The sequence below is a fragment of the Protobothrops mucrosquamatus genome, unplaced genomic scaffold (genome assembly GCF_001527695.2).
Source record: "Protobothrops mucrosquamatus isolate PMUCROS unplaced genomic scaffold, P.Mucros_1.0 scaffold125, whole genome shotgun sequence".
Lineage (NCBI taxonomy): Eukaryota > Metazoa > Chordata > Lepidosauria > Squamata > Viperidae > Protobothrops > Protobothrops mucrosquamatus.
In genome coordinates, this window is record NW_015386492.1 from 607,950 (window position 1) to 633,058 (window position 25,109).

Consider the following 25,109-nt stretch of genomic DNA (forward strand, 5'->3'; position numbering starts at 1 on the left):
GCGGGGCCAGTTTTTGGGCACTTGGTCTCTAAAAGGTTCGCCATCACTGGCTATAGACATAGACTTTGTATAGATAAGTATACAAAGTAATAAAGTAATAAAATATAGGATTAATTTATGTAGAATACAGTAGATTAAAAAAAAAGATAGTTGTATAAATGTATTTGAACTTTATATGTATTTCAATATTTACACCAGATTAATATATATATAAAAATTGTAACTGTTTATAGACATCCTTTTTTCTTGTCGGGTGCCGTTCCAAACTCCTAAGAGATGAGATTGTATCATTGAAGGAACTAACTGCAAAATACCAATTTTAAATGAAACACTTTCTTCCTAAATCCAACAAAGCAAGTCAAATATATGAATAAAAGCCCATTATACTCCAATACTACATTAAAGATGTCAGGGCATAACTTTCTTTGTACATAAAATCAATGCTTATCCTCTAAGGCATGCTTTACATGTATGCAAATATTTTAAAAACCTCATTACACTGATTTAAAATATGCATTTTAAGAAGTGCAAAGCATATCTAACTAAGTAAAGCTATTACTTACATATCAGAAATATTACCTGAAATGTAGATGGAATAGGTGGGAGAGAACAAAAGATATTTATATCTTTAAAATAAAATGGAAGAAGAAAATAATTCCATAATCCTTTGTTATTTATTTATTCCTAGCATTTATCTGTCTGTCTTCCTATTAAAAAGTTTGGGGTCTTCTTTTTTCTTCCTTTTATTGCTATCTTGTGATATAATCTGAACCTTGGATTTAATAAATTTTATCACCGCCAGCACTGTCCTATTGATTATTGTTTGTTTTATATGTGCTTCACAACTCTTACCTTGTTGCCTTCCAAATAGACCTGTTTAGTGATAAGAAACCTTGCATTTTTGGTAAGAATTGCAGCCCAACACTTCCAAATTTTGAACCTAAACTTGCAGAACTCCATTAAAAGTTTATTATTATGTGAAGTTGATTCTTTTGACTCTTCTCTTTTCTTTAAAATCTGAGTGGTTTCTTTATGCCTCCGTATGTCTGATGAACCCAGTTAGAGTGGTTTATAAATCAAGATGTATGTTTTAGACTGTTACATGACACCATAATATGCACTAGGTTGCACCCAATTTCCAGATGCAAAACAATCCCAAAACAAGTGAGTATGTGTTATATGTGGTGGACAACAAAGCTAAAACAATAAATCACCTAAAAGAATTATCATTTGCATTATTAAAAAAAGACTATAACAGCAAAACTAAAACAAATAATTGGTAGGTAAAGGAATGTGAATAATAATGCATCCATCTCTCTAGTTTGCCAGTCCCTAGGACACCTCCTAAGGATTTATTAGATTTATATTCCATCTTTCCTCTGAACTCAAAGCTGCTTACCTGAAGTTCTCCCTTCAGGGTATCTCCCTAACAGCAATCCTGCAAGGTACATTAGATTGAGAGAACAATTGGCCCTTAATCACACTGTGAGTTTCAATAGCTAGGGTTGGATTTAAAGTTGGATCTCCATAGTCTAACACATCAACTGCTACCCACACCAGTTCTGTAGCAGTGCAAAATAGATTCTGGAATACTTGATAACAATGGCATTTTGAGAGCTATTCAACTTTTTTCTGGCTCTGCACCCAATAATTGGAAACTAGAGCAAAAACAGGATTGCCTTTGCAAACCAGAGCTTGTAGGGAGTCATAATTCCACTGGCAGTAATTCATGGCTCATCCTGCCTTTTGAGCAATTCTGTTTCAAGAAAAGCTGTTATTTAACAAACAAACAAGCAACATGGTGCTTTGCATGGAAGCTGGTACCCTGCAGAAGAGAATGGGGAAAACAAACTCCTTTTCAGGTTCAATCCTACTTAATTCACTAAAACTACCGGATGTGTAAAAGGGTTGCAAGAATCTTCATGAGTTCACATCAGACCTGGAGTGGATTTTAAAGTTGAATTTCTGAAATGTGTTCCTTCTCTCTCACCACATACATTTGTTTAGTTTCAGGAATGAGAAAATTAAACAGGAGGGTGCCAGCAATATTTGACTTGAAAAACATAGCATCAGAATATAAGATCAATGGAAATAACGTTCAGAATATTTATTTATTCTCATACAAAAGAGAAACTGGAGGATTTAAAGAAAGAGATATCTGCAAAAACTGAAGTGAAAAAAAATACTCCTTAAACTTCTAAGAGGAAAAAGTAGAAGTGAATTTCAAAGTAAGCAATCCTGACAACTAGGAACAAAGGATAAAAGCCTTGAGTAATAAGAAGAATGTATGATGACAACTGAATGCAGATATTTGACATTAAGCAAGATAGGTTGATGAAAGATATTTCAATCAAGAATGTCAACAAATAACATGAAAAGAAAATGCTTTTTATGAGAATCAAGGATATCACAGAAATACCGATGATAATAATAATTTTTTTAGGCAAGTGAGGTAAAAAAGAAGACAATGAGACTATACTGAAAGACTTTCTAAATGGAATTGGGTGTCCATGTGTCAAGTAAACATGGTGGCCATGACAATTTGATTGAAGTCCCAAAATAATCATAAACATTGCCCATAAAAAGCAGATAGAGCTTCAATCATAGTTCAGTCACAGACAAAATGGCACTGAATTGTTTTAAAGCTACAGAACAGCCAATTAAATTGATAAGAACTCTATGTCAACAAATATGGAACCAAACCATATGGCATAAAAATTGGAAAAGACTGCTATATATTTCTTAATTCAAAAGAGGCTGGAAGCAAATGTACACAATACTGTCCTTTATTCTAATTCCTCAAACAGATAAAATTTTGCTTAACATTTTATAAATAAGAGCAATACTTAGAGAGAGACGTTAAGCAGCGAGATCCTTTTTTGGTGCCACTCTGGAATGCCATCCTTCTCAGAGGTTCATCTAATCCCAACCTTGCAATTCTTTAGCAAAGCTCCAAAACTGATTTTCAAACAGAGGAAGAATGATTTATGATCCTGGCAGTGGGGGATGGATCTTTGATATTTAACTGAATTTTTCTCCTCAGTACGCTATAGATGTCTTTATGGTTTTATACTACATTCTTTCAATACGGTTTTAATTCTCTAGTTTTCAACTTGTGACTGGTCATAAAATTGAGTCCAGTCACACAGAGCCTTGACTTACAATTGCAATGACTTAAGATTGAAATTCTGGGTTCCATTGTGCTCGTAAGGTGAGGACTATTTGTACATATAAATAAATATATGTCAGCTAGACAGTTAGGTTCCAGAAAGTGAACAGATACATGAGACGATAAAACAGAAAGAGTAAGAGAAATTAATAATAAGGTTCACCTTGCCCTTTTTTTCTTAACTCTGAGAGTAGGACAAGGACTAATGAGTAAAAGCTTTAAAAAGAGAGACCCTCATTTAAAATTAAGAGGAATTTCCTGTCTGTGAGAGCTATTAAGGAATGGAACAGCCTGACTCCTGCAGCTGGATGGTCATTTGTCTGGGACTGCCCTGGGCAGAGGATTGGACTAGAAGACCTACAATGTCACTTCCAAACCTACAAATCTAATATTGTGACTACAGCAAGGTCTTAGCTCACGTAGATTATGCCAGAAAATTAATTTATACAGCCTTCCATTTGTCATGCCACTTGCTTCAAAGAAGAAGTCAGTTTTATTTCTTTCAAGACTTCTTGCAGTCCATGTTTCTAAATGCTTCTAAATATTCTTCCAAGGAATTTGAGAATGAGTAAGAAGATACTGAAAGAACTGAGTTTGGAGAAATGAAGTGGTACACAATAAACATAACAAGACAAGGAAGCATAAAATGTCATAAGAATGGCAGTACTGAAAGAGATGAGAACTGGAATAAAAATGGAGATTGAAATATTTAAGTGAAAATACTGTAAAGAAAACAAATGTGTTATGAAGATAAACATGGGAAGAGAAAATGTGGATTTAAATAAGAATACAGAGATAATGTCAGAAAGAATGATTACTTAATTCACCATTCATGATGAATAAGTAATGATGTTAATATAATTTTCAAGGCCAGATAAAGATAGACATTGGACTAGAGCAGGGGTGTCAAACTCAATTTCATTGAGGGCCGCATAAGCATTGCGATTGCCCTCGGGGTGTGTGTGGCCAGGGCAGGTGTGGCTTACTGGGTGGACGTGGCCAGCTCTATATCATTCGCGTCAAGGGGGCCTGTGGGGGCCTGGGCAGGAGTGGGACAGATCTGAGGGTCTCTGGCAGAAGGGGGTGGGACCAGGGCAAGCGCCAAGGCATGGTCCATGGAGGAGCCTCACTGTTCCTCTCAGGCCATGCGGGGGGGGGGGGCTGGATAGTGGTGCCACTACAAAATTGTACTTTAGCTCCCGGCCGTCCTGGGCCAGGGCCAAGGCAGTGGGGGCCGTTCCCTCACTGTTTCCAGGATGGCTTCGCGGGCCACATGAAACCACTTCGCGGGCCGCATCCGGCCCCCGGGCCTTGTGTTTGACATGTCTGGACTAGAAAAGTAAAGAGAGTAATCCTAGAAGAGAAAGCAATAAAAACCTAGACAAGTTCATGAAGGATATTTCCATGACAATCAAGATCATAATAGTTAAATAATGTCTTATCCCATTATAATGTATAATTGTGAAGCTTAGTTGCTGAGAAAGGAATAATCATGAATTATATATTTTGAATCTCAGATATGGAGATAGTTATTAAAAGAAGCATGTGCTGCAAGAAGTCTTGAAAGAAATAAAACTGACTTCTTTGAAGTAAGTGGCATGACAAATGGAAGGCTGTATAAATTAATTAACTGAATAAATAAATAAAGATTAGCAAGAAAAACCTCATTTATGCTAGGGAGATGACAGCATAGAAAAAAAATTATGCTTGGCAAGTCTAAAGAAAAGTAGAAGAGATAATGTGGATACTAGAATTATGGAGTTGAAATATCTTTGAAAGGGCAATAAATTATCATTGGGAGCAGTTGAGATGGCATGTTTACAACTGCCAAAGGTTGGATCTGATTTGAGAGTACTTAAATTCCAAATGATATCATTTCATTTTCAGTTGCAATATAGCATTGGTAATAAAATGGCTTGGATGTTTCTTTTTCTTTTAACAAACCATCATTCCTCATATACTCTCATATCCTAGTAACATTGTAGTGATTTACTATCTTTTGTGCATGGAACGAGAACATTTTTGTTTTTCCAGGACCATGATAACTCATGAGGGTCAGGATGATTATTAAATGGGGTTTTTCCACTCCTTTCAGGTTGGAGGCAGACTGATGGGCTCATTTGATCTCAGCATATTCCTTGTGTTCCAAAACTGATAGCAAAGAAAGTAATCAGATTCAGATTATTTTTTGAGTTTAAAGAATAAAAATAATGATAATGTGGAAATGCTCTTATTCTTCCAGGGCAGAAATGGTGAACTGAAGATAATTCCACTGAGAATGGAGCCAATGATCACAGTGGAATGAAGAGCCAGTGAAAGAACTGACTCTTTCCGAATTCTCTCCACACAAGGAGAGAATTGGTATTGCCCACAAAGATAAGATAACCTTTATTGTCATTTTTTTACTGTGGGCACAATGGCACACATCAAAAATTAAATTTAGTTGCCTGCTCTCAAAGTGAAACACATACATGACACACACCTAAAACATACTATGTACAACATATGTATAGACCCACACCCCTACATATACAAAGCAAATAAGTATTAAATACTGTCCATCTTGAATATATAATGGAAGGAGGAGGCTTGAAAGTTCACAAGGTTAATGCTGTATGGAATGAAACTATTGATCCTCATGAGGAGATCACAAAATTGCACTCTCCAGAGAGTTTAGAACTTAACTTAGCTCAAACTGCAAGTTCAACATCTGGGTTTGCATACTTCCTCTCTAAATTGCTTCTGAATATTGCTTTTTAACTGTTTTTCAACTATTAAGAATTTTCTGATCATCAAATAGTATAACATGCACCAGGTGAGTTTCCTTTAATCCTTACTGAAAGTTTTAAAAATAAATTTAAAGACATAAAAATCTTTCCTCTTGTTTGCAATAAGCAGCAAAAGGATGATTAGAACATTAATTTTAGAAAGCTATAAACAGGCTAAGGTTCCAGATGGATTTGAAATAAGTTTCTGGAATTAGAGTTGGATTTGGGAAAATGCTGTTGTTTTGAATACTTAAAAATTTTAAATTGGAATTTTGAAGATTGTACTTAGAGGGAACTAGAAGGAATTAAAGATTAAAATGAAAGGAGAAGAGCACTTAAATTTGACTTACTAACGAAGAATGGAGCAAAATAGTTTAATTTTGGACATATAAAAGGATATTTGTGATGAAGGACTCACGTTAATTTTTAAAATGTCTGCCCTTGTAGACAGATTGTGTTTGGAAGATGGTAAGGAAGTTGAGCAAACTTTATCAGATAAGACTGAGATTGATTTGAAAACGGATTTTAAAATGATGGGCTATGGTAATAATGTGGAAGGAGACGCTACACTGGATATAAAATGAAACCAATTTATGTCTTACAAGGTAAAAGAGTGACCTGGATAACCTACATGGAATTTACAAAAGAGATTTGTTAAAGTTATGAAGCATTTTGTGAGAAGGAACAAAAAAATAATGTCAATTTGAGGACATTATTTGAGTGAATTAAGCATTAAGATTGTTAAAAGAGAAGAAATATAAAAAGATAATTATAAATAAAAGAACAGATTATAAAACTGGTTTATTTGATCAAGGTTAAAATATATTGTTATCTATAGTCCTTAATAGACTTTTGCTGATAAGAGATGGTATTAAGAAACAAACATGGATATTTGATCCAGGACAAATTAGTGTTAATTGTTGGGTTGATTTGGGATAGATAAGAAGACTTTTATGAGTTGTATACAGTAATAGTTTGTTAACAGAGGGTTTTAAAATTTTTACTCGTTTTGTTGCTCTATCTGTTAACTATTTTGTTATTAATATAGCAGATAGATGAGAGGTTAATAATTTGCAAATAGAATTAGAAGTTTAAAATTTGGGGGGGCTGTTTTACAAGGGATGGGAAACTAATATTGTTGCAATATATTTATCAGTATTCAACTAAGGGGGACAATATATGTTTCTGTGTTTGTTTTTTTAATGCACTATTTTGTTTAATGTCCTGTTTGTTTTGTTTTTTGTTTATCTTTTATTCAATTTTTTTGGGAGTTTTGTATTTTGTTTTGAATAAAATAAAATTACATGCAAAAAATAACTTTTGCTGACTAGGACTGAATGTTGAGGCTTTAAAAAAAATTAGAGATGAGATATGGGAAGAAGAGATTATTTGTTGTATTTTAAGCCAAGATAATATGTTACTAAAATTGTTTAAACTTGCTGTGATGGAGAAGTCTTTTCTTTATATATTTTTTTCTTTTCTGTCCATCCTATTTTTCTTTTTATTCTTTTACTTTATTGGTTTATATTAGTTCTTATCTTTTTGATTGTAATGTTCAATAACATTAATATATTAAAGAGAAATGCTATAATTCTAATTAGGGTTGCCAGTTCTGCTTCCAAAAAATAGCGGACAAGCGGGGGGGGGGGTTTAAGTAGTAAAAAAAGTAGACTGTACAGCTTTAGATTACGTACCATTTCATCATAAAGCTTTTGAATAAAAAAAATGTCCACTATTTTGTGAAAAAAAATAGTGAACATAATGGGAAAAAAGTGGACTGTCCGCTCAAATAGTGGACACCTGGCAACCCTAATTCTAATTCAGATTATCAATCACATCTTGTAAAGAAAACTGGAGCAGAGATAATGGGGGATATTTTCCAATCACTATTATGTATTTTCCTTTTGGCTTCCTAATTTAAAAAAATCTTCAGTTGCCTATCATAACTGTTGTTCTCTCTTCTGCTGGGAATATAATCTAAAATTTTATTCGCCTCTCCACAAATGATTAGTTGTATATACTGAAATGTTTATAATATAGCTTTCTATAGTTCTGCGGTTGACTATCAAAATTCACTTGAATGTGTTTTTTCTAGCCTAAAGTCCTGCTCAGCATACATAGATCGTCTGGTTTAAGGATAATCTTAAATTTTTTTCACTAGGTGGTGCTATTTTGTTGCAAAAAATCTAACTTCATAAATCAAAATTAGGTCCAATACCTCTTGTTCTATTGCTTTGAGAATGTGATGCACAATACTAAGATAAAGCCACTGGACAGTCTGGAATGGTATAAAGTCTCCTGCTTGAGCAGGGAGTTGGATTACATCTCCAAGATTCCTTGCCATTAAAAAGCCTCTTTGTACAGTGTTCATTTCCTTCACCACTCAATAATCAAATCCAGCATGAAGATTTCTGCAGTAAAGCTAGACTTCTTTTTAACAAGGCAGAATGCTGCATGGTTCATGAAGGGTTCCGAAGAAATGCACCGAACAGAAACACTAGAGAGGTTCAGTTTTTCCTCTCGTGCACCACTGCTGCGTTAAAATAAATTATTTCCACAGCCATATAATAAATGCAAAACTCCCAGACATTTTCTGCCTGCTGTCTTTATTCACTATTTGGTCTCTGGGGAGACCAAGCTCTCTGCCTAATATACATCCAGCACTTTTCCGGCTTCTGCAGTCTCAGAAGTAGGAATCCAGATTTTTCATAATGGAAAGGGAGTTCCATTAAACAGTTTCGCTTCCAGCACAATTCTAGACAAAATGAGATACATATACTCGAACAGGGTTATTCCAGGTAACTATAGCACTGAACGCTGCGATTCTGTAGCAGCTTATCTAGAAATAATCACTTTGAAGTCAAACTTGCCTCTGATTAAACAGAAACGCGGCAAATTCGCTTACTTTCCGACTACCGAAAGGACCACTCTGATTAGATCTCGCGAGACTTCCTTGCTTTTGCATTGAGCGCCCGGAGACAGTCCTTAGATAATTCTCGCGATATCATGAAGACTCGCGAAGCATTGTTGGGGCTTTACTAGCCTTGTTGAACCGACTATGGAGACGGAGATAACGGAAGTAAGGACTGGAGCCGGGGCATTGTGATGGTGATTTGCGCCAGTCTGTTGAGTTTTAGTCAGACCCCGTGAAGAAAGTGAGCTGTCAGCTTCTCTAGTCTTACTCGCTAGGATGGAGACGAAACGGAAAGAAATGCGCAAGTCTTTAAGGATCAAAGTAATCTCCATGGGTAACGCCGAGGTTGGCAAGGTAAAAAAAAAGTAGGAATAGAAGCAGAGGCGCCTTATTGGTCCGAAGCAGGAGAACGACAAGCTGGCTGACCAATTAGGTCTCTTTGCTTTATTAGGCCGTTGTGACACTCGATCGTTTGTGGAATAGAATGTTGTGGTTTATTTGGTCTGGAGAGGTAGAGGAGTTGGGTTAAGGTGAAACTTCCAAAATGTTTTGCTATGTGTTATTAATTTTTATTTTATTTATCAAATTTATGTGGCCACCCATAACAAATACTCGGGAGCATCATAAAACCAATTAAAACATTTTTTTTAAAACTGTTAAGAATAATTAACATTAAATAAATACATCCTACCCAAGATTTTTAAATGATATGGATTATTTCATTACATTTATTCACATGTAAACTCTGCAAGGTATGTTAGATGAAGGCAGTGGCAACTTTATTTGACTTGCTGTCTAGCTAAATTTACCATACTGTATTTTGGCTGCAAAATATCCAGACAGGTCACTAGGACGCAGCAAAGAAACACAAGATTCTTGGCTGCCATTTATTGGTCATGAAGATGGGGATTCTTGCAACCCAGAGAGCTGGTGGTGAATATTGAAAAAAGATTCAACCTACAAGAACTCTTGAAGCAGCAATTGGTCCGCAGATAAAATCACTGTTGGTTAATATAAAAATAAAAAATGGTAAACAGCTTCTCATTTAAGAGAACTGACCAAGAAAATTGTTTTATTATTTCATTGGGTTAATTCTTTAGTCAAAAAGTTAACAGCATAAAAGTAAAATATATATGATGCAATATAACAAGCATCAGTTATAAATCAATCAATTCAATAAGTTCTAATAAATTGTGTCAAACCTGACATGTGCCTCTTAAAAGTTGAAACCATATGATCTGGGACTCTCAAGATGGAACACTGCTATTTTTCATTTTATTCTGCTCCTATTCAAGATATTAGATATTTATTTATTGTCACAACTTGTCTGTGTGGGTAGCTATTCTACATTTATCTAATATAAGTGAATGCCACCACTGAGTCAAGACTTGTTTTCTGTGCTTTAATCTGATGTGTGTGCAGTATAGCATCCAGATTCCATTAAAATGAAGATTTCCTTGATCAGAACATACAACACTGGATACTGTTGGAATTGAAAATGGGTCTTATATGCAAATATGTACTTACTATCTAAAAGTATGGAGAGATGGATCTAGATGTACTTCTTAGATTATACTGGTAGAATTGTCTTTCTCAGTCCAATGCTCTTCAAATGATTTCTAACTTTCCAGAAGGCTGTGAAAACTTGACCCAAGTTACTAATGGAACTCTGATGTGGGTGCAGGCATATCTGTTAAGTTTAGTAAGAAACTTAATTTTGTAATTTTTATATAGTGGATTCTTGCTTCGTTCTTTTTTTATCTGTTTGCTGACCAGAGTGTTTAGCTGTATAAAAATGTTATATAAATGAAATACAAAAATAAAAAATTAATTATTGGATTTCCCTGTCTCAAATGCACTCTAAATACAAGCATTAGCTTACAATGCTGCAGTCTCTATTGCACCTACTTTATTTTATATTTACTTCCTCTATTTTCTAGCAATTTAAAAATAAATTAGAAGCAGGGAGACCCAGGTTCTAGTTTTCTCTCAGGCAGAGAAGGCAGCTGGTGATCATGGGCCAGTCACTCCCTCTCACTCATCATCATTATCAGGCTCTGGGACAAGCTGGCTGAAAGACAAACCCTCCATGTTGCATCAGACACTGATAGCTCCATTATGTGAACTGAAACGAATGCACAAAAATAATCAAAATTTGCAACAAAGTGGAACAAACGGTAGGAACAACACACACATATTTTTAGATTTTTATTGTAAACAAGTAATTTGAATAGGCAGGAGATAGTTTAAATGTTAACAATAGCGATGTAATTCAGCAGAAAGATGTGAGATGGCAGACTGCACTGCACAGTTTCTTAGTATTCATGCACATTTATATTAGTGCTTCACAATTTCTTTGTAATTGTAGTTCAATAAATCATTAATGAGGACCACTCTATTAAACAAATACCCAGCCTAGTCTTTAGGAGCAGGGCAGCCAGCAAATAAAATAATTATTCTAATTCCACTTGTGTGTCCTTCCAATCCCATTTATTTTAATTGTGTAAGTTCATGTGGGAGTTGTTGTCTTTTATGTTAGGCCTGTGCAGAGATCTGAATTTGAAAAGGAAAGGGTGATTCAGAGCTACATGATTCTAGGAAGGCACATTTGATTTAAAGAAGTACCAACGGATGCAGTCCACATGCGTGACTGGAATCCCTTTAGATCTGGGTCACTGCCCAGCCGTGTTCTATTCATCTTGATCATGGATTGTTTTAGCCTTTCAGAATCTGATGCCTTCCAGAAGTTTTGGATTAGAACTTTCATGGCCACAACTGGCAGAGCCAATGTTTGGGAATGATGGCAGCTTAACAAAGTCTGGTTTAAGGCATAGTAATTAAATGTTATTTAATTATTAAGAATTTTACTTCACTGTTCAGCTGAAGAATATTTCAATGTACAGGTAGTCCTTGACTTCCAACAATTTATTTAGTGACCGTTCAAAGTTACAACAGCACTGAAAAAAATGACTTATGACTGTTTTTAACACCTAAAACCTTTGCAGCATCCCCATGGTCATGTGATCAAAATTCAGCCGCTTGGCATATTTATGACAGTTTCAGTGCCCCACGGTCATGCAATCACCTTTTGTGACTTTCCAACAAGCAAAATCAATGAGGAAGCCAGGTTCACTTAACAACTGTGTTACTCACTTACCAACTGCAATGATTCACTTAAATATGTCAAAAAAGGTCATAAAATGGGGCAAAACTCCTTAACAAATGTCTTGCTTAGCAACAGAAATTTTGGACTCAATTGTGGTCATAAATTGAGCACTACCTGTAGATTACAAAGACCAGTAATATAACCCTCCCCTTTACATAGTAGAGAGAAGAACACACAGGGCAAAAACAAACCCAAACTCTCATTCATTATTTATATAGTGACAGGTTGGAATAGAAATAGTTGCTTATCTCAGGCTTGCTGGCAGAACAGTTTTGCTTTCCTCCTTTTCCCCCCATTCCTGTAGAACAGGGGTGTCAAACTGCCGGCCCACGGGCTGGTTTCATCATACCAAAGCCGCGTCCACCCCATTGCCAGCAATGCAAAAAGAGTCGCGATATGTCGTGACATGTCATGTGACGTGGCGAGTTTGACACCCATGCTGTAGAATGATGGAATAGCTCCTGCCAGATAAGAGTTGAACGAGAGAAGATCTCTGTTTTCCTTCAGCTGCTTTGCTATAGTCTTATTCTTAGATGTAAGCAGAGTAAAAGTGATGAATGGCTCAGGGTAATAATGATGATGATGATGATGTTGGAAGGGACCTTGGAGGTCATCTAGTTCAACCCCCTGCTCAGGCAGGAAATCCTGTACCATTTCAGACAAATGGCTGTCCAGTCTCTTCTTAAAAACTTCCAGTGTTGGAGCATTCACCGCTTCTGGAGGGAGGTTGTTCCACTGATTAATTGTTCTAACTGTCAGGAAATTTCTCCTTAATTCTAGGTTGCTTCTCTCCTTGATTAGTTTCCATCCGTTGCTTCTTGTCCTGCCTTCAGGTGCTTTGGAGAATAGAAAGGGTAGTTAATGAATCAGCACACAACCAAGCAGGTTGGCTGGAGTTGGGAAGCTGACTGATTGGCTGTATTTTTATTTTGAACATATAAAAATTGTGGTCACTTATGACCACAATTGAGCCCAAAATTTTTGTTGCTAAGTGAAACATTTGTTAAGTGAATTTTGCCCCATTTTATGAGTTTTCATGCCACAGTTGTTAAGTGAATCACTGCAGTCATTAAGTTAGTAACATGGCTGTTAAATGAATTGGTTTCCCCATTGACTTTCCTTGTAAGAAGGTCACTAAAGGTGATCACATGACCCCAGGACACTAAAATTGTCATAAATATGAGTCAGTTGCCAAGTGTCTGAATTTTGATGACATGACTATGGGGATGCTGCAAAGTCGTAAGTGTGAAAAACGGTCATAAGTCACTTTTTTCAGTGCTTTTGTAACTTTGAACAGTCACTAAATGAACTGTTGTAAGTCAAGGACTAGCTGTACTATTGCTATTGATACAACATTCCAAATTTCACATGAAAATGACAAGTCTTACCTACTCCCTATGTCAGAGGTCACCAACCTTTTGGGCACCAGGGACTAGTTACATAGAGTTTTTTTCGCGGACTGGAGGGGGCGTGGTTTTGTGTGCTGCCTGCATCCTGCAGATGGGTCTTTCTTTTCTATATGGATATCAGGATATCTCTTTGTAAAAGAATTGAAGTTCCATTCTATTCTTGCTATACAGTAAACTTATGGTGCTGCCTATATGAATAATAAAAACTGAAATATACATTTTGAGTGGGAAATAAAAAATTATATTTACTTAGGAGCCATTAAAATAGGCATGTTTCATTATACTTGTATGCTGACACCTACTTTGAGCTGATAAACCCACATCAAATCAAATTCCATGCTCATTTGATCAGTTTTATTTACACATATTTATTACAGATTCAGGTGGGCTCTGTTTTTAAATGTGGCTAAATTTTATCATGTAATGTGTATTTACTTATAGTTAATATTAGTTTCATGTATGTCATCTTTTGTGTTGACTGGTAGTTGACTGTAATAAAAAATATTAATACTTAATTACTTAAGTTCAACTTTAAACATACTTTATATTACTTTTTTATTTTACGTTGATTCCAGCTATATTTATTTGAGTTGTACTACTACTGTATTTACTTAACTGCTAGATCTACATAAAACCATTTTTTAAATATTTTGATTAGAATTAATTATGAAAAGCAGAGCACAGACTGGGCTGAATAAATAGCCTATCCCTTTGATAACAAGCTATTTTGTTTACTTTTTAGAGCTGTGTCATCAAGCGATATTGTGAGAAGAGATTTGTGCCCAAATATCTTGCAACAATTGGCATTGATTATGGTGTCACCAAGTGAGTACTGTTCTTTTATAACAGGCAGCAGCTACCGACAACAGCTCTTGAAAATATGTGAGCAAAGCTAAAATCTGTATATGCAAGAGATGGAAAAATGCTCTTGATGGTTCATCCATCACAATCATTTGTGATTTTTCTGCTCTGCTGTTGGTGGAAATAGCAGTTTTGCAGTTGGTGATGATTCAATACACCTCCCATTGCATATAATATGAGGCCAGTGAATGCTGTCTTGCAGGTGTCTTCGTGTATGACATGGGGAAAGTATTAAAAGTCTGATCAATTCTTTACTGTGATGCCGCTGTGTGCTGATTGTTCTTATATCTCCTTTTGTCGATTATTTAATAATTATAGCTTGTCTTAAATTAATCCTGGAACTTTTCATCTGTTTTTTAATGACTATACCAATACCCAATTCTGTTAGTGGCAAAACTTTCATATTGTGATGCTTATTAATGCTAGCTAAGTAACAGCAAGAAGATTCTTTAGAGTGCCCATACTTGCATCTTAGGACTCTTTTCCTTTTAGAGTGCAAATTAGAGACCGAGAAATCAAAGTGAATATCTTTGACATGGCTGGACACTCCTTCTTTTATGAGGTAAGAAAGGTGATGGCTTTTTTAGCAATGAGGACGGAACAAGTTATGCAAACAGATGCTACAATACTGTGTGCCAGAGTTCAGACAGTACACTAAATTATCATGTAGTCCCCTTTTGGCTGAGCCTAATGTGTGAACCTAGCCACTGTGGGATATAAATCATGAATTATAATTTAGATTTGGTGGTTGCGTTATGCAAACTTGGCATGGTGACTGATTTTACACAGTCCATGGCTTGAAGTAAGTTTATTTATGGATGCCTTTTGGGGGGGGTTTCCCCCTCTTAAAATAGTAATTGCACTGAGTCTGTCTGCTAGCAGAAAATAAGCCAAGGATGAGTAGTTTGTAGCTATGTTGTTTGGAAGGAGAATGAATGGCTAAACTAGTTGGAGTGGTCATAGCATGCAAGTACACTTTATTTGTTAAAATAATCACTGAGAAACAGCCCCATAATCTGTACATTACACCAAAATTGTATCCAAGATTTTTTGCCTGAACTTCTCACCTCTATGTCAAGTGTACTGATGTAATAATTTTTTGTCAACTAATGCATGCTAAATGGAAAACATTTGTACTCTTGCACTTTATCCAAATAGGCATATTTATATATTGCAAACTTGGACTTGTTCAGATGTAATGCACATATTATATTATTTCTGCAGTTGCACATAAATGGTCAGAAATTTATTTTCCCAATGTAAGCTGATGCGCTGCTTATTTATAGTTTAAGTCACTTTTTTAGAACTGTCTGCTGGTCTATTAAATTCACCTGCATTATTTCTGCCTTATATTAGGTTCGCAATGAATTTTACAAAGACACCCAGGGTGTAATCCTAGTGTATGATGTTGGGCAAAAGGAATCATTTGATGCCCTTGACTTATGGCTGGCTGAGATGAAACAAGAACTTGGACCACATGGAAACATGGAAAACATTATTTTTGTGGTTTGTGCCAATAAGGTAAAGACTGGTATAGGGCATTGAAAGCTCATGTTCATTAAGTGCTTAAAGGGATTAGGAGCATATATAATTAGTTAGGATAATACTACAATGTTCTCTCATTTTTGTTTCAGATTGATTGTGGCAAGTTGCGCTGTGTGGATGAAAGTGAAGGACGATTGTGGGCAGAAAGCAGAGGATTTCTTTATTTTGAAACTTCTGCACAGACTGGAGAGGGAATTAATGAGATGTTCCAGGTAAAATCTACTGTGCAAAACAAGGCAGTCCTCCTGCATCATTTTTCCTTGAAGCGTGATGATTTGTGCTTTGTAATCTAGACAACCTTGATTGAATTCTTCTTGTGAGAATCTGCTTCTTAGAATAGAATAGAGCTGGAAGGGACCTTGGAGGTCCTCTAGTCCAGTCCCCTGCTCAAGCAAGAGGACCTATACCATCTCAGACAAGTGACTATCTAGCCTCTTCTTAAAAATCTCCAGTGATGGAGCACCCATGATTTCTGGACGCAAGCTGTTCCACTGGTTAATTGTCCTCATTGTCAGGAAGTTTCTCCTTAATTCTGTAAGATGTTTTTGTAGCAACTATTTTGTTTATTTTGTAAATCTTTATCCTCATACAAAATGAAATGCTGTTGATTTTTTTCTTTAACCATTGTTACCTTGACTTGTTGCAAGTATATGAAACATTATTTGGGGGCATGAATACAAACATGCCAGAAATATTTCCAGTCATGAATGCAGATGTTTTTCTGTCATTTTTCACTTTTTGTTCTTAAGACATTATTAGTAAGATATTTTATATTTTCTTGTTTTATTCTGAAGCTAACAGTATCTTTTCTTGACTTGGAGAGAAAATGTCTAAGGTCTCTCATCTTTTACTGGCAAATTCTCATTTATTCTCTCTGTCTGCATATGCAATGTTCTCTCTAGTTTTCCAAGGAATTTTAAATTAATTACCTCCCTTTAGTCTTTCAAATGGCACAGAGCTCTTTATGTAAAAAACAAACAAACCAAGAACAAGTAGTGCAAGAGATTGTTTCAATGTACAAGAATTAATCCAATGAAAGATCTGAAGGCACATGGCATAATATTCCAACTGAAAATAAACCAAGAAAGCACTTAGTAAAGCAGCACGATGTAGCTGTATGCTTCTGCACTATTTGAAGATTTTCTGCTTGTAAGATTAAAAATCTCACAGTCCCTGTAGGCCAGAGGTAGGCAATCTTGGCTCTTTTATGACTCGTGGACTTCAACTCCCAGAATTCCTGAGCCAGCATAGCATAGCTGGCTCAGGAATTCTGGGAGTTGAAGTCCAGGAGTCATAAAAGAGACGAGGTTGCCTACCCCTGCTGTAGGCCATTTCCTTTCTCATGATTTCTCAGTTTAAAACAATAGGATGAGCTGCTAAAGGAAGGCAAAGAAAATTATTTGGACTTTGATCTGCTTAATGAAATAAAGATTACTGAGCAATGGGCACATAACAAGAACATTGTAACTTTGCCTTCTCCATGCTTGCAGACTTTCTACTCAGCTATTGTTGATTTATGTGATAATGGTGGAAAGCGCCCCATAACCAGCACAAGCAACAGTTTCACTAAGGAGCAAGTAGACACCATCCGGAAGATTCGCAACAGCAAGGATAGCTGGGATATGTTGGGTGTCAAACCAGGAGCTACAAGGTAAGGAAGAATCTAACTATTATAGAATAAATAATCTATGCTGGTGTAGAAATGAGCAAGATAGAGTTGGACTAGAAGTAATAGTAAAGCTCTGAATTTTGAAAATATAAGAAGTTATCTACTAATTTATGGCAACCTTTTTATGTATAGATAGGAGATATTTGGCCAGTATATATCTTCACAACAACCAGCTATTTACCCTAGGCCTCATTTTTCCCCCTCTGGCTCCTAATGGATGTAAGTTCTCCAGTGTCCATTGACCACGTCAGTTAGTCATTGCTCATTATCCAGCCCTTTCTTCTGAACTGAGAATGGAGGGAGTACCGTCTATGACAAGAAATGTTTTTTGAAACTATGGTTATTCTGTGTCTGGAGTTAAATGTCTAGAGCAGTGATAGCGAACCTTTTAGAGGCCGAGTGCCCAAAACCCGCCACCGCCCACCCCCCCTTCGCCCCTGCCCCAGCCCGTCCCTGCTCTGTCCCCACCCCGCCCACCCACTGCCTCCACGGTCCTCCACAGATCGCCATGGCAGCCCAGCAGTGCCATGGCAGCCACGCCCTCCACCTGCAGCATCATCTGCACGTGACGGGGCACGATTGCAGTGTCTTGTCCCCGCTGCCCAGCTGCCATGTCCTTGGCTGCGCTGCTCGGGCGATTCTCCTCCGGTGAGGAGAGGGCCACGGGGAGGCGGGGCTGGGACGACGGTGTGCATGCCCACAGAGAGGGCTCTGAGTGCCGCCTCTGGCACGTGTGCCATAGGTTCGCCACCACTGGTCTAGAGCAATACAGGAGATGAAGCTATAATGGACCTCCAAGTTCTGAATATAGCTGTAAATTCAGTTTTATTTTTTTGTTTGTTTAGATTTCTATTTACTTGGTGAACCGAAATGAATAATAATTGTAGTTCTTCATTGGTATAATTCAAATAGTTTTAGGTAGTTGAAAGACTTTCATTTTAAGATTTATCGTTCTATAAATAGACTCATTTATATTGCACTCTTCCATTATCTTTGTCTCTCTTGCTCTGCAGGGATGAAGTAAACAAGGCCTATCGAAAGTTGGCAGTGCTCCTCCACCCAGATAAGTGTATGGCTCCAGGCAGTGAGGACGCTTTCAAAGCTGTGGTCAATGCACGAACTGCCTTGCTCAAAAACATCAAGTAAAACACAAGAAGATGCAGCTTGCGCCAATAGCAAGTGATATAGCTACTTTGAGAGAGGCATCAAGAATTGCTCCCTGCAAAAGACAAAGGAAGCAAGACACAGAAATTCCCTAAAGGCAAATTTCCTTCACCATTTACTCTCAAAGCTGTTTTCTGTTCTACTACGAATAGGTCAATATAGGGGACCTCTCTGAGGCGGACATCCAAACCCATCTGAATGCCTCAGGAACAGTAACAACAGTAATACCCTGTCCTTTCTTTTCCGCTGCAAAAAAAGTTGCCCATAGACTGAGATGACTCTAAAATATGTTACTTCTGTTTAAATCACTTATTTTAATATTGCTTATTATTTTCCTCAGAACCAATGCTGATATTCAGCCTCTAATGAAGCACTTAGTTGTTCCTCTTTGTCCTACACTGGAAATTATTTTATCCATATTTTTTGAACCACTTCATTACTAAGTGGTTAAAGAATTCCTGGTTTTTCAAATAAAAATTGGAAAAATATAGCATAGTAGCCAGGATCAAAGCACTAGTAGCCACTATGAGCTGTTGATGGGACAGACAGTACCTCCTACAAAATGAGTTAGGTGGTAAGTTGATTTGATCATTATTTGAGTCATACTGTTCTAGGCATGTTTGTGTATACCTCCCTGGAGTTGGCAAAGAATATAATCTTCACCAGATGTGAGATTCAATCACACAGAAGCTTAATTTGTCTTAATTTGTTTTCCCTTCCTCCCTAATTGTAAATTAAATCAGGGAAGAAGGGAAGGGAAAAAGGAAAAGCCAACTGTATGTACTCAAGTGTAATTAACAGAGCCCCTGAATTGAAAGAGACTAGGTGAAACAAACTCAGTGGTGGCCTGTTGATTTCATGATTGGTACTAACATGTTTGTTTGTTTGATTGTTTGATTTATATGCCACTGTGATTTTCTGAACAACTTACATACTTGTCCTAGAAGTAAATTTAAAAACATACAAACAAATAATTCCTTAGCAAGGAATGATACAAGAACTCCATATAAATAACACCATTACCCCAGTTTTAAAAAGGAACAACATTCATAGCATATTCATATTTTTTTTCTAAAATTAAATGGGCATTAAGTTAGGGGTAGGGTGGGGTGTGATGCTATTCCAAAGAAAGAAACGAAGAAAACTCAACTGTATTGATAAATGCTTCTTGGATTTTTTGTTGAAAGAATATTCAGGCAAAAGGATAACTATTAAGCAATACTTTTAACTCTTTTCTGGAATTGGTGCTGGCCTGTAGGTCATAGAAACAGTTTTTCAGCTACCTAGAATACAACCTCTGTCATGGAGTTTCTCCAAAAACTGATCTAACTTAGGATACAAATTATTGAAATTATTTACCATTCTAAGGATCACGGCATATTATCTGACAAAAGAGAAAGAATGCCTTATGAACAAATGGGTGAGTTGCCAAAAAAATCCCACTTCATCAATTTAGGAAGAGTATATAGTAGTCCCAAATACTGAAGATCTTAGGCTTCATTAAACTAAAATTTAAGAAGTTCTGGAGAACAAAACTCTTTTATATGTAATCAGTCATTTAGCTGATTTTTCTAATGGTCAAATGTAACATAGTAGTAATGTGCAGTCAGACATTACCCTCCATCTAGCACCTGTTGCTATTTAGAACATCTCAAAATAGTACAAGAAGTTAAGATGGCGGTGTGCCTTGATCTCTCTCTCTCTCTCTCTGATTCTGTTTCTCCAGTCCCTGTGAAGGCCCAGAGGGATTGGCAACTGTATTACATTGTATATTGGAAGGTATGGGAGTAACACTCCTTTGGGAGTGTGTTAGAGGGCAGCAGTTGTACCTGCAAGTACATATTAATTGAGAAAATAACCATCAGGTCACCAAGAGGTGTCAGTTTTCAGAAGGATGTTTTGAGAATTTCCCTCCATATTCCTTCTGTGAGTTCTTTGAGCCAAGGAAAGAGACAGTGTTCTCGGGATGGACATGGAGAAGTCCTGCAAGGCTGCCTTATAAGAAAAGTCTCACTTGTGTGAAAACTATCTAGCTTTTAATCAAAATACAGAAGGAGTAAGATACTTCACAGCCAAAATACAAGTTTATCCTGCTCTGTATGAATATAAAATACACATTGCTGTGTGTGTGTGTCTGTGATAGGTTTCTGTGAATTTCTTCAATAATGTTCCTTTATTTCCTGTCTTCTAGAAGTGATATTTATTCTGCTGGTTGCTTGTGAATGCTTTGTCATGTCAAATTCCTTTAAGCTACTGGATATGCTGTATATTCATAAATTGCACTTTTTTTGCGATCTGGTTTGTCTATAATGTTTTACATCATTAATGTCCAAATGAGTCCTAAGAAGGAATTCTTGATAACCTTTTCATTCTTGAAATTCCATGTCCAGTTCTCCACCCTACTCTGCTTATAGCTTATCGGATATAACAGTTTAGATCAGGGGTAGTCAACCTTGGCTCTTTTATGACTCGTGGACTTCAACTCCCAGAATTCCTGAGCCAGCTAAGCTGGTTCAGGAATTCTGGGAATTGAAGTTCACGAGTCATAAAAGAGCCAAGGTTGACTATCCCTGGTTTAGATATATAAAAAGCTGCAGGTTTTTCTGGTAACCTAGGATTCCTCTTTCTTCTGTTTGTAAATACAGGAGCTACTTCAAAGAATAGGCATCCTTGGGAAAGAGGTTTAAGAAACTGCTCACTTCTCTTTACAAGACAATTTAATCTCCCTTCCCCATGCACTTGTGCTCTTATGCCAAATGGAAAGGGAGTATTCCAGAAGGGTTAATATAGTACATTGTTGTACATTTAGGAATTTGTAAAATTGCTGCTAATTAAATTACATTGCATTCACTTTATTTTAAAATAGGTACCCTCCTTTGCATTGATTTTCAAATTACATAATTTCTAATTTGGTGTTTGTGTGTGAATAGTTCAAAGCCTTCGAAGAAAACTCACTTTCAAGAAAAAAAACCTGGGAAGTTGTTGGGACAGAGTTCTTTGTAATGTCTATTAATGTATCAAAATGCCATCTTAACTGAAGGAGAGGGCAGAACTTATAGATCAGAACATCAAATATTGGAAAGATAACAGCTTGCTCAGATCCTGTCCTGAATATTTGGGCAGCAGCTTGTTGTAATTCGTAATGGTGGGGGCACAATCAGCAAGGCACATGAAAGGCAACATTTTGCCAAAGCTGTTATCCTCTGGGTATGCCTCCTTTAATTGCAGTCTTTATTTAAAACACACAAACATACAATAGACACCCACATTTTTGTGCAAAATATTGCCTCCTAGTGCAGGCTTTGCTTCTGAAAAAAATGGCACTAATGTAACTGAAGGTAATTAAGCTTCAGTTACATAACAGCAGGATTTTTTTTCCAATATATTTTCTGCTGTTCAGACTCTTAGACTTTCTGCGGGAGTACGTGAATTTGAGTGCACTGTATTATTTGGCAGATTATCGCTTAAATAAAATGCCTGTAGGCATAGAGGATCTTTAATGCAAATTGATAGAAAATGCACTCCTGCCTGCTGTTCTAGCCAAGGCCTTATGTGCTTGAAATCTCTGTATTAAATCTACTGTGTCAGTTGTTTATTTTTAAAATATTTAACTGGGACTGAGACCCTTGTATACCTTTCTACCTGTTGGAACTATGGCAAATGCATTAGTTTGGATGAGTGCTAACTTAAAACCACCTACCTGCTTTTACAGTTATTTTATATACAGTATTGAGCTTGGGGTTCCTTAAATGAAAACCTGGCTTGCTATCTGCATTTTTTAATTAAATCTATGCTTGGCTGAAAAATCAACATCATGTAGCCCTGCAATTCATTCTACCATGGTTACTCATTTTCCAAATCTGGATTTTTTTAGTTTTGTTTTTACACCAAATGTTAGGATCGTTTCCTCCACCTCCTCTAAGAAATCTGACAGCAAGAGATAAGCACATGATGTTTGGTAGCTGTTTCAAAGATGGCTGGGTTACAGGTCTCTGCACATAACGTGCATCCATCCATTTCTAACTATTCTGGAACTGTATTAAAGAAGGACATTTGGTAATCAGTTTATCCAATGAAGTGGGGGGCGGGAATCTGTCTTGGTGCTGAAATGCTTTGTGGAGCACAAGTCCTATATTACACCGCTGAAGAAAGCATTGTCTTGGTGGAAAAAGGTAGACCAAATATACTGCAGTGACCACTGGGTGCTGCTATGGTTGGAGGCATGCAGACCTATTTCTAGAAACAATGCATTACTCTTGTTGGAAAAGCAGATGTTTTCAAAATAGCTTTCATTTTGTGCTATACAGTATTTGCTGACAGCTTTAAGACATATGATCTATGCCATCTATGATGAAACGTCTAGCATACATCATATTGTATTGTTTCACTTGAAACAAGTGGAATGATAAGGCTTAGATTGCCATACCACAAAAACTGTATAGCAATCTGAACAATAGTTCATATTTGTTTGTTTGTAAAATTTATTGGCTGCCCCATCTTACCAAGCAGTAACTCATATGCTATAAGAGTGGAAGTAGCTAATGTTACATTTGTGCTTTTGTTTCCTTAGACTCCAGTTTGACATGGCTGTAGAAAGCTACTGCAAGCAGAAATTGTAGAAACCACTTTCAAATCAATACAATTGCCATCCACTCAGAATTATAAATTTGGGGAGTATTCTGGCAATTCCTTCCTTCCTTCCTTCCTTCCTTCCTTCCTTCCTTCCTTCCTTCCTTCCTTCCTTCCTTCCTTCCTTCCTTCCTTCCTTCCTTCCTATTTTTTTAATTCTGCCTTTATTATTTTTATAAATAACAAGGCAGAGAACATTCCTAATACGCCTTCCTTTTCCTGTTTTCCTTACAACAACAATCTTGTGAGGTGGGTTGGATGAGAGTGAATGACTGGCTGAAAGTCGTCCAGCTAGTTTTTCATGCATGTTCTGCCAATATCCACAATCTTCCTTCCTTCCTTCCTTCCTTCCTTCCTTCCTCCCTCCCTCCCTCCCTCCCTCCCTCCCTCCCTCCTAAGTGAGTTGCCCTCTGAAAAATCTATGGGACCACCTTTCCCTAAAGACATCTACCTGTCCTACCAGGTTAGACAGAGTGGACACATTTCTAGTCAATTTCCTTAAACATCTTATGGGAGCTAGAAAACATTTCTATGGCAGTCCCTACCCTATGGAACACTCTTTCCCCCTCGAGTTCAGCAGGCCTCCACACTATTTGTCTTCTGTAAAATACTGAAGACCTGGCTTTTTGCCCAAGTGCTGGGATAAGATAAGGTGACTGCATAAGCTGCCAGAGTTACTCTGTGGTAAGATGGACAGCCAATAAATTTTACAAACAAAGAAATTGTAATCTTGACTTGGCACCAGGTTTTTGCTTTTAATGCATTTGTTTTTTTATAATAATGTTTTTTATATTTTAACTTTTGATTGGGAGCTGCCCTAGACTTTGTTACAAGATGGGAGGCTATATAAGTGTTTAAAATAAATAAGAATAAAGACCGGATATGACAGCTGTAATTACCAAGCAACTATGTCAAGGTAGGAAATGGAGCTAGGTGTATAGCCCCAGAGAACTTTGGAAAAAAAGAGGTTTAAGTTAACTTTTTAGTTTGCAAGTTCTGCCATGTCACTACAGGTATTTAAACTGATTCAATTTTAAAAAATTGATGACATAATACTATAGCCTTTATGTTCAGCTATATCCTACAGTCTGTATCCCAGAAATTAATTTGTAACACAGAAAATAACCCAACATACTGGTTATACTGAAAGAAAAATGAAAGCAAATAATACACAAGTGAATTTTCAAAAGGTGAATCACTGAAGTGTTGCACAAATCAAGTAAGCAGTTAATTTTGTATGCAGGCAGTCCTCGACTTAAAACAGTTCATTTAGTGACTGTTCAAATTTACAACTGCACTGAAAAAAAGGAACTTATGAACGTTTTTACAACCTTTACAGCATCCCCATGATCATGTGATCAAAATTCATATACTTGGCAACTGACTCATACTTATGACCGTTGCTGTTGTGTTCCAAGCTCACCTGATCACCTTTTGCAACCTTCTGACAGGCAAAGTCAAAGGGGAAGCCAAATTCACTTAACCAGGTTACTAATTTATCAGCTGCAGTGATTCACTTTCCCAGAAAAATACGGCATACTCCATTTAATCCTCCAGGGAAAGATTGAAGGCAAACGAGGTCCAGGCAGAAGAAGAACATCGTGGCTTCAAAATCTAAGGGACTGGTTTGGACAAAACTCAGCAGCACTTTTTCGTGCGGCTGCTGATGAAAACAGGATCGCCAACATGATCGCCAACGTCCAATAACAGATATGGCACAAGAAGAAGAAGAAGTGATTCACTTAATAACTGCAGCAAAAAAGGTTGTAAAATGGGGCAAAACTCACTTAGCAAATATCTCACTTAACAACAGAA

General features: G+C 36.8%; 1 protein-coding gene across 1 annotated transcript; it reads left to right on the plus strand.

The window, feature by feature from the left end:
* Positions 1–8,978: 8,978 nt before the first annotated feature.
* DNAJC27 (DnaJ heat shock protein family (Hsp40) member C27) lies at positions 8,979–19,386 on the plus strand. Its single transcript, XM_015812990.1, has 7 exons — positions 8,979–9,205; positions 14,169–14,251; positions 14,780–14,849; positions 15,644–15,808; positions 15,922–16,044; positions 17,323–17,483; positions 18,515–19,386. Exons 1-7 carry the CDS (start codon positions 9,128–9,130, stop codon positions 18,645–18,647), a joined length of 813 nt encoding a protein of 270 aa, XP_015668476.1. The 5' UTR covers positions 8,979–9,127; the 3' UTR covers positions 18,648–19,386.
* The last annotated feature ends 5,723 nt before the right edge of the window (positions 19,387–25,109 follow it).